General features: G+C 41.3%; 1 protein-coding gene across 2 annotated transcripts in view; it reads left to right on the forward strand.

Moving 5' to 3' along the window:
* TIMM17A (translocase of inner mitochondrial membrane 17A) overlaps positions 1-10,516 on the forward strand; it is a 33,031-nt gene extending 22,515 nt beyond the window's left edge. The window contains exons 1-6 of one of the 2 annotated variants that reach the window (XM_053243810.1): positions 272-425; positions 5,222-5,321; positions 5,941-6,004; positions 7,187-7,315; positions 8,043-8,153; positions 9,212-10,516. In XM_053243810.1, the coding sequence (XP_053099785.1) occupies positions 400-425; positions 5,222-5,321; positions 5,941-6,004; positions 7,187-7,315; positions 8,043-8,153; positions 9,212-9,282 (501 nt within the window). In that variant the 5' untranslated portion in view covers positions 272-399 and the 3' untranslated portion in view covers positions 9,283-10,516. Of the gene's footprint in view, positions 1-271; positions 426-5,221; positions 5,322-5,940; positions 6,005-7,186; positions 7,316-8,042; positions 8,154-9,211 lie in introns of those variants that run through there. The other variant, XM_053243811.1, reaches the window with a different exon arrangement.
* The last annotated feature ends 345 nt before the right edge of the window (positions 10,517-10,861 follow it).

A 10,861-nucleotide genomic window follows, 5' to 3' on the forward strand; every position in this document is an offset into this window, starting at 1 on the left:
CTCTGGGTCTGTTTGTGACTTTTTTTGTATCTTGCATGGGTCTTTAAATATGCTCTGCAAGTGCTGTCACCTTTTGCTGCTACCTTTGGTTTGGCTGTCGTGCTGCCCAGTCTGATTTCTATGGACAGTTTTTACTTATCTCCCGAAGAGAAGGAAAAAGGGAGGTGAAATTCCACATAAGACAACAGGATGAATCACTCTAGAACACTCTCTCGGTCTATGGTCCAGGGACCGACAGAACTACACCGCCTTAGGTGAAACTCCATTGGTGCAGCCTGAAACCCCATGGACCAATGGAGTTCTAACTCTCACGGCGACAAGGGCAGTTCGTGGTCACGTGAAGCACATGCCGGCAGCCGGCTGAATACGTCGTGCTCCGTGTAGAAGCCGGGATTCAAGATGGAGGAGTACGCGCGTGAGCCATGGTGAGTAAGCGAGGATGCTTTAGCTCGCCTTGCCTGTCCCAGCCAGCGAGAGGAATGGAGCCGAGGTTGCGGCAGGTCCCACCCCTGGCTGCCGCAATTACGTCTCTTTTCCTGCTCCTTTCCTTGTGTGGGGCTAATGACCTTGAGAGCGGGGGAGCCGTGAGTGGGCCAGTCATTCTCCGCGAATTGCTGGCGCTTGAACGTGGGGCGCCCAGTCCTCTGCCAGCCCGGGGCGCGGGCGGCATCCTGTTGGGTGGATGGAGGGGATTCGACATGGGTACAACGGGCTCGAGCGCCGTGCAGCCTGCTAGAACGTCTAGGCCTTTTGGATTGCTACCGCGCGGAAGAAAAGCATCCTTATCTGGACTGTAGACTGCTATGAGTTCTGGAGTATGAGTTTCTGTTCTCTTTTCGTTTCGCTGAACGCGATCTAAAGTGCGGCCCCCCCCCCCCCAGTTTTGGCGTGAAAACCTTGACGTTCCTAGAGCAGGTGTGATTCACTATTTGGACACCGGTAGTTCCTAGTGAATCATTTGATACTTGCTGGTTACTGGGATGCTAGCGAAAAAATGCCCAACTGCATAGATCTTTATTTGCTCCACCAAGACCCTTCTTTTGTGTTTATGCAAAGGTACATACTTGGTATCCCTTAACACAAATTAGTTATTACTTGACTATGAAATCCTGAGTGTGCATTCTTCTTTTATGGAGATTCTAGTATATAAACAAAAACTGAATTGCAGAAAACAGGAGCTGGCACTTCCTTAGCCTACCTACAGGGATGAGGTTGAAAATCAATGATCCATTTATTTATTTATTTAAAATGTTTTTTCCTGCCCTTCCAGTAATAAAACTAATAATACAATATAACGTTATTAAAATTCAGTAAAAAACAAGACCCAATTGAAACCAAATTTGCAAATTCAAAACAGACTAGAAACAGATATGCCTCTTAAACTGTTCTTTAACTGCTTCTTTAAAAACCCTAAAGGAGGATGCATGGCAAAGCCTGCCTGGTAGGACAATCTAAAATTGAAAAGGCCCTGGTTCTGGTCCCCACCAACTGGATCTCAGTCAATGGCAGGGCTACAAACAAGACCCGAGATGTAGAACAGAGGGCCCTTTGGGTTCATATGGCCGGATGTGGTCTGATAGATACCCTGGCCCCAAGGCATTTACGGCTACTTTATTCTTATTTTTTCCTCTTTTCAACAAAAAAAGTTCTTAAAGTTCCCAAACAGTTCATATAGAAAAAGAATTGTTAGGTCTGTTCTCATCTAAATTGTGTATGGAATGGGGGGGAAGCTGACTTTGAGTGTAAATGAGCAATCAATCCTAGACTTAAATTCAAGCAGTTCTGGAAACTAATTAATTCCTCTGAGTATTTTGTGTGACCATGTACTCCAAACCATGTAACCAAACCAGCATGGTGTAGTGGTTAGAGTTTTGCACTAGGACTGGGGAGACCCAAGTTCAAATCCCCATTCAGTCATAGTACTTGCTGGATGACTCTGGGCCAGTCATTTCTCTCTCAGCCTAACCTACCTCATGTAATTGTGAGGAGTACTCAACTCAGGGCTTCTTGGAAGAAGAGCAAAATATAAATATGAAGGGAGAAATACAAAGGATTTTAACTTGGAAAGAAGGCTTATAAGATCACCATGTTCATGCATGTGTGTTGCTATCCTAATAACTTTTGTCTTTATAATTTGTGTTTACAAATCTGTAGCACATCGGAGGAGAACTTGAATGACCTTGATGGGGGAATTTTTATATTGATCCACGAGATGGTTACCATTCAGAGTATGAGCAACACCCATTTACAATTTATGTGTTTACAGTCTGATACAGATCAAATTCAGAGCACATGGGAAGTCTGTGTAGGGGATACCCCCACAATCTGCCATTTTGAAACAAGATGGCAAGCACTCAGCTTATAAGCAGCTCCCCCTTAAAACTGTACTGGGGTGTGGGGACAGTGGATATACAAGCCCAATTTCCAAGAACAATGAACAAATAGTTTATACTATTAAATGGTATATTGTATTAAAAACCATAGTTTATTACTATTAAATTGATTTTGTTCTAAAGATTTACTGCGACACCTGGTTGAAATAAGTGGCAAATAGGTTCCATTCGTTCTCCTTAGAACCCCTTGTTGTTTTTCTGTCATTATATATTTATAAACTACTGTTTAGTTGCATAGTGTTTTACCATGCACATAAACGGTAATACACACACACACACACACACACACACACACACAGAGGTCCCTGCTCCAAACGGCTTGAAATAGAAATGTAATAGCGGAACGGTCCCAGGGCATGGTCTGAGGGACTGTGATACAGCCACATTGCTGAAATTAAGCAGGCCTAGGTCTGGTCAGTGCCTTGATGGCTGTCTACCTGGAATCCCTGTGTATATTACCTTGAGTTCCATGGTAAACAAGGCAGAATATGAATGTGCTAACCTGAGGGTGGGTGGGTGGATGGAACCCCGTAACAAGATATGTATTCTGCTGAAATTGACGCATCTCATTCTGCTGTCTTATTTCCCTCCCCTTTCCGGAATAATCTCAACCCTGGATAACTAGCTGGGGCCTTGAGACTGGTGCTGCCCCTGTTAGGGCAAATACTGAGAAATGATTACATTGTGTAGGCCTCCATCCTAAACTCTTGTTCTAGAGTAGTTACACTGGTGCAGGACCATAGAAATATTTCAAAGTTCTGCTACCGCAGTTTTATTTTAAGCAACTTCCAGCTCATTCTTGGACCCAGATTTGTCATTTGATCACTCTCAAACATATCAAGAGTGGCTGTTTTCTTATGTCATCGTCACATTAACACAATACATTTCTAATACTGTTACTCATCCTGTGCCTCTGGGGAAAAGTGGGCTCCAAATCCAGATCCTGGGCTCATTGTTCACTTAGATCACAATCCTTTTGAAACTTGCTTCATTCCCAGAGTAAGATCTATGAGATATGTAGGCATAGACAATTTGTAGGATTGTCAGTAGTGTCTTAAGTCAGTGAAAGGTATTAAATGGTGACTTGGGGCAAGTGTTGCAGCAACAGTGCATTATGGTGGGGTATACTTTCTGTCAAGATATTAAAAGGCCACACAAAATTCCTTATAGAAGACTCCTGAAGTGGGGAAAAGGCATGATTTCCTCTGGGCCACCATGCATGACATTCTAGGTACATTTGGCTACCAATGGTATTATATTACTATTGCATTATTCTCCTCTCCCCCCGCCACCCGCTCAGCCAGGCCACATGCAGTACCCCTGTGGACCACAGGTTGGGAACCGCTGGAGTAAAGCTTATCCTGTCATCCTGCTCTATTTGTCTGCCGCCCCCCACCCACATCGTTGGTGGCTGGTTGTGGTGTATGTGGTTTTAAGAATGTACTGTTCCTTTAAGGGGCTTGAAAGTAGAAACCACCTGGAAGGAGTCAGTAAATAAAAAGGGCAAAGAGCAGTAGGAGGTTCGCTTGCTTAGCTCTTACTAGGTATGTAATATTCTGTGAAGACTGCTTGTAATAAAGGGCTTTGTGGATCTTACTACTTGTTTGTCCTGGTTACAACATATTCGCGACTAAGTCAGGATGGCTTGTTTTGCAATGAACCCACCAACACTTTTTCTTCAGAGCCCAGTTGAGCCACCAGTTGCATTTCCTCTTTGGATTTGGATATTTGCAAATTACTTACTGGCAGTAAAGAATGAAGAGATTCCTAAAGCAAGAAAATGTGCTTCACTGTTTGGGAACAGAAGGACAGCATATATTTTATACTCTGCCACTTGCTGATGATAAATATGAGACTGCACTTTCAGCTTTGAAGAATTTTTTTCATGCCAAAAAGTGAATGTGGTAGCTAACCGCTGAAAATTTTGCCAGCAGGAACAGAAGGGTAGAGAATCCATACTACAATATATTGCTGCTTTAAGAGATTTGGTGGGCTCCTGTAATTTTGGAGTAATGGCAGATGAAATGATTAGAGACCAACTGATTGAGAAAACATCTGTGTTATGTATTCGAGAACGTTTATTGTTGGAGATAGACCTGATCTTGGAAAAAGCTATAGTGATTGCAATGCAAATTGAGACAGCTGTGGCAGAAGCTAAAACTAAGCTTGGACAAAGGGGATGAAGTCCAAGCTGTGAATTCTATGCATTGGAATCATATGACGAAGCCACTGGGAAATTGTGAAGAAAGGAGTAATAGACTGGTTCAACAAAGCCAAGAAGGGTGGAAAGCTTGTTTTCGCTGTGGGTCACTGCAGCATTTAGCAGGTTATAGAGGATGTCCTGCTACGATGGTCCAGTGTAAAAAGACTGGACATTTTGCTAAAGTATGCTATAGTAATCAATGTAACCGGTACAGGTAGTTTCAGTTTTGGATGTGACTATTTTGAATGTGGATGATGTTAGTTCTGCTTCCTTGGCAGATAAAATTATGTGCAGTATGAATGTTTTGTTACAGCTGTGGGAATATCAAAAGATATGGATTTAATGTTGGATACTGGGTCAGCAGTGTCCCAGGCCTGCTCAACTTAGGCCCCCCAGCTGTTTTTGAACTACAACTCCCATAATTCCCAGCCACAAAGGCCAATAGCTGGGGATTATGGGAATTGTAGACTAACATCTGCAGGAGGGCCAAAGTTGAGCAGCCCTGGTACTGTCAGAAATCAGTATGTTATCAATATTTTGGGGATGTACCATTTACTAAACCTAAATTAGATTTAGGTTATGCGGTTTGCAAGCTGGAGCCTTTAATGTTTGTGCTTTTGTTTAGCCCCTGGAGAATAGTGGATGACTGTGGTGGTGCCTTCACAATGGGAGCCATTGGTGGTGGCATCTTTCAAGCTATCAAAGGATTCAGAAATTCCCCTGTGGTGAGTTAGAAAAAATTCTTGTGGATACAGGTTTTAATTAGATTTTCTCCAATGATGGTGGAATTAAAGAGGAAGAAATCTTCATACAATTCCCTTATAGAACTAATTCACTGAGGGTTAATTGCTTCAGGTTGACAGAGTTTAGGTATGAAAGGACTTTCCTAGAGAGAAAATATTGGATGCTAAGAACCTCTTAATGTTAGCACAGAAGACATAAATGGAAAACGTTCATGTAACAAACTTTTTTAAAAGGAGGAATAAACCATGTAAAACCACAGGCTTGGACCTTCAAGATTTTTCTTTTAGAACAATTATTGAGTAAGTTTGCATTGCATCAAATGATGCAGTGGGTAAGAGAGAAAACCTTGACGAGCCAGATTCAACCTGTGGCCAATACATTGCCCAGCTCTTCTGCAAACAATTAACAAATAGGCCTCTTGCATCTATGGACCAGGTAAATCAGAGTGTTTGGTTTAAATCAAAGGGGTTCAGGGGTATACGGTCAAAACCAAGTATCTGTTTCAGGGTTGTACATCCGGCTAAATGAATCATAGATGTAATATGTGAACAGATTAAATTATTGGTTTTGCTTCAACTGTGTTATTTTCATTTATTATAGGGTGTAAATTATCGGTTGCGGGGCAGTTTGACAGCAATTAAAACCAGAGCACCACAACTGGGAGGTAATTGCATTGTTTGTATACTATCTTTTTGTGCTTTGTTTAAAACGAAAAGTGATAAGCAATTGTTATGACACTTAGTTTTAACTTATCTTACATACATAGAAGTACATAACTCTTGTGAAATGAATTTGTAAATATAGGAGGCCCTCTTTTCACAGGGGTTCTGTTCTGGCCTATTGCCACAAACAGGGAAACCATGGGGGGGGGAAAACAATCCTTGAGCCCATGGGGATGTGCTAAAATCTCATGGGGGGTGGGCAGAAATAAGAGTAAAACATTACCTTGTTTTCCAGCTATGCCTCCAAATCATCCTGATTTTTTTGGCATGGTTTTTTTTGGGGGGGGGGGTGTCACAAAATGGCCACTCAAAATGACACCACAAATAGCTAAAAATAACCCTAGTTCTAGTACATAAACAAAAGTTTGGTCTCTGTACTGCAAATAGCCCTAGTTTTAGGCACACAAACAAATAAATCAGGTCTCTCTACTGTGAATAGTCTAAAATAGGGCTGCTTTTGGCCCTTGCACAAAAAACCCAGGTCTCTATGACCCACCTGTGAATAACAAACAGTGATAGGAGAACTCACGATAAATGAGGGTCTTCTATATTTCTATTCATAGAGCATGTGTGTGCAAATTCACAAACTGGAAATAGCTAGTAAATTAATTACTTTATTCTTTCACTCACTGTGCCTCTTATTTCCCTTATTCAGAACACAAATTACTCATCGTTTCCTATACTAGTTTTCAGATTTTATTGGAACATATTTCAGCTTCCAGCCAATGTTCCCTGTAACAGGGATTCCCAAATGTAGTTGGCTACAACTCCCATCATCCCCAGCCAATCAATGGCTATTGCAACTGGGGATGATGGGAGTTGTAGTCAAGAATATCTGGGGATCTCTGTTACAGAGAACCCTGCTTTCAACCCAGCTTTATGTATGCCATCAAATGTATATTTTGTAGTCTAGTAGATGAAACTTGCACAGCATTAAGTACACACCTATTTATTTAAATTAACCTATTTGCTGCTTTTCTGAAAAGGAAGGAGCAGGATGACTCTCATTTAAAAAATGGGTCTTGAAGACAGCCTATTTGTAAACAAAGTATCTAAGAATCTAAATGAGAAACTTCTAGCACTATGGTTACTTGTACTGCATTAATAACTTTATTTCCAAATAGGTAGTTTTGCTATTTGGGGTGGCCTCTTTTCCATGATTGACTGCAGTATGGTGAAAGCCAGAGGAAAAGAAGATCCTTGGAACTCCATCACTAGCGGTGCCTTAACTGGAGCAATATTAGCTGCAAGAAGTAAGGACATTGCTGTAGAGTGAAAGCTTATTTAAAAATCATTGAAAATACTATTCAATGAGAGGAGAGCCAGTCTTGTGGTAGCAAGCATGACTTGTCCCCTTAGCTAAGCAGGATCTGCCCTGGTTGCACTTGAATAGGAGACTACATGTGAGCACTGTAAGATATTCCCCTTAGGGGATGGAGCCGCTCTGGGGAGAGCATCTAAGTTCCAAGTTCCCTCTCTGGCGGCATCTGCTTGCAACTTTGGAGAAGCCGCTGCCAGTCTGTGTAGACAACACTGAGCTGGTATATGGCAGCTTCCTATGATGCCTATCAAATTATTAAAATATATGGGTATATTTTAATACATGCTAGCATATGGATCTGACTTATTTTCTTTTCCAATGTTACAAATTTTATAACACTGAGAACACATAATGGATATATTGTTAGAAAATCCAACATGTGAGCACTGTAAGATATTCCTCTTAGGGGATGGGGCCACTCTGGGAAGGGCAACTGCATACTTGCATGCAGAAGGTTCCAAGTTCCCTCCCTGGCATCTCCAAGATAGGGCTGAGAGAGACTCCTGCCTGCAACCTTGGATAAGCCACTGTGTAGACAATACTGAGCTAGATGGACCAATGGCCTGACTCGATATAAGGCAGCTTCCTGTGTAACAGTACTGTGAAAGGAAACAATAACCTGTTTTGTAAACAATCCCCCCACCCTCTGCTTTTTTCAGATGGACCAGTTGCCATGGTTGGGTCTGCAGCTATGGGTGGAATTCTTCTAGCTTTAATTGAAGGAGCAGGTATCCTATTAACAAGGTTTGCGTCTGCACAGTTTCCCAATGGTAAGATATCTGCTATAGCCTATGGGACAAGACAAGACATTAGTAATGCTTACTTTGAACTTTATATTTGTCATTGGTTAATAGTGCCACTTCTCTTGATCTGAGTGAAGACAGTTCCAAAATGTAGGTTGAGATTTAAACAAAATAAGTTGTGCAATCAAAGATGTTGCAGTGTACAGAAATGGCTGTCCTAAATATGTTGAGGAATCTTGGCTTCAAAATTCCCGCAAAGCTTAATGTTGCATTCCACTGCCTGACCCTCCATCATAGCCATGATTAACAAAACTTTTAAGGATGAATGAATCTCATTTTGATGCTCATGGCGTCTTCTTCGCCATGAGCCCCACTACCCTTTGAGATCAGCCAGAGAGGTTTGTCTGCTGTTGCCACCAGCTCCTCTGGTGGCTATGCAGGGACAGGCCTTCTCTGCTGCTACCCCAGGACTCTGGAATGCAATCCCTGCTGAAATAAAAGGCTCCCCATCTCTGACAACTTTTAAAAAGTCTCTAAATACACATTTATTCACCCAAGCTTTTTAACTTGACTGTGGTTTTAAAATTGTTTTAACGTTCTCATTTTTAATTTGTCATAAGCCACCCAGAGATGGAAGTTTGGGGCAGTCCACAAATTTTAGGAATAAATTTTAAACCTGACAAACATGAAACAGGTGACATAGTGATAGTTCTCTAGAGCTGTCAACTCTTCTAAATCTAAATGGCTGTGTCAGTAATTCCTAAACTGTATCAGGATATGTTTGTTTTGCTGTGGAAGTAGTGTACCATGAAAAAACAGAGCCCCTATGAGCCTGAAGTTGCCCATCCACAGAAAAGGCTGCCTGCTGTTTGTCTGTGTGAGTTGCTGCTTTGATCTGGCCTCTTCTAGCCAGCCTAATCTGGGAATGAGTAATTCTGCATTGACTGTGACAAGATCATTCTGTCACTCCCAATGCAGAGAGAGCAATTGGGTGGCTCCAATGACTGAAACACTTGATCTGAAAATATGTAGTTGTGATGTGCTGAGGCACACTGCTTAATATCTCCCACGTTTTAAAATTACAGGTCCTCAGTTTGCAGATGATCCCTCTCAGTTGCAACCTTCTCCATTTGGAGACTACAGGCAATATCAATGATTTATTGTATTCTTCTGTTCTATGTTGTACAAGCAAGTTGTCACTCTTAAAGACACACAAGATGCAGTATCATTTGAAGACTTTTCATTGAATGTGTACACCTGGATGCTCCTGTACTTCACATTTACAAGATAACCTATGAATAAGATACCATTATTGTAAAGTGATTATGAGATACCTTCGTTCTACCTTGTGGACCAAGCAACATTCTGGTTACAAGAAGAAAGCGGCCTTTGCAAAATGGAGGCGACTACACTGGTACCATTAACTTTAAGGGACAGAATAGCCATTCCACAGAGCTGCGTAGCCCAATACCAGGTGCTTCTGAGAGGAGTGTGGAAGTAACAGGTGGGCTGTCCTTTTTTTACACCAGATAATTGGAACTGGGGACACACAGTGAATGTTGAGCACCTGTTTTGTCCTCCTCCTCATAGTCTAATATCACACATAGGTATTAAACTGAAGTGTTAAGGAAAATAGTTATGATCTAATTTTAACACTGGAAGGGTTTTTCTTTTCTTTAGTAAACTACTGTATAGGGTGCCTAAATACTTTTAAAGGACAAAGTTGATTTTTTCCCCATATAAGCTTGCTCAGTTCCGATTCTTGACCATTTGCATTTTTAAAATTGTCATCATTGAAATGAAAGAATGGGATGTTAAGGACAATCTGATGGTGTAATTTGCACATGTAAAGTCTGTTGTTCACAAGCTTGACATGTCTGCAGTACAAATTTATTTCCCCCATAGGATTCCTATATCTTGCTTATTACAAACAGAATATTGAACACTTAGCTGTCTTCAGTGGACTTCTGATGTGAATTAGCCCTTTTCTAATGATGATTTATTTATTTGACAAGAAAATAAATTATGCAGTCTCCTTCAGCTGGCCTCTTATGGGCAAAGGTTCTAAAATAGTATTTTGGTGGAAGTCTATATGAGCTATGTTCACAATACTCCTACCTGGATTGATAATTTTCACACTTGTTTAAACAAATCATTGTTCTGCAGACACATGCAAAATCAACTTAATTATTACTACTCATCCAGAAACCTTTATATGTACAATGATTGGTGTTGAACCAGTTGCTCAAGTCATGCTCTTCAACTGGATTGTACAGTAAATATAAGATGTTCTGTTTGATTTTTACCTATGTATAAATGAAGAACTAATTGCACCCTCAAGGTGGGAAGCTACTTGGGCTGGGTACTGTATTAAATTAGTTGAAACCATAGTTAATGGCAAATGTATTTGCACAAACTCAGCAGCTTAAATCTGTGCTGGTCATACAGTACTTAATAGCATACATCTACAAATCCTCTTTCTGGCTTACCAGTGGCGAGTACCTCCAGTCTTCTAGTGAGTAGGACACCCAACACCACACACATCTCCTCCCCCGACATCTCATTTCCACTAGTATTTTTGAAAAGGTAAGGAACAGCAGGAATTCTGTTCTAGATTCTCTGCTGGGGCTGAAGGCATGCATGTGTCTCTCTTCCATGGGCTGCACACCACACTGCATGTTCGCCACCACCAGCAGAACGTGATTGTTATAGATATCCAAAAAAGCAATACACTA

This window comes from Hemicordylus capensis, chromosome 4, assembly GCF_027244095.1.
Source record: "Hemicordylus capensis ecotype Gifberg chromosome 4, rHemCap1.1.pri, whole genome shotgun sequence".
Classification (NCBI taxonomy): Eukaryota; Metazoa; Chordata; class Lepidosauria; order Squamata; family Cordylidae; genus Hemicordylus; species Hemicordylus capensis.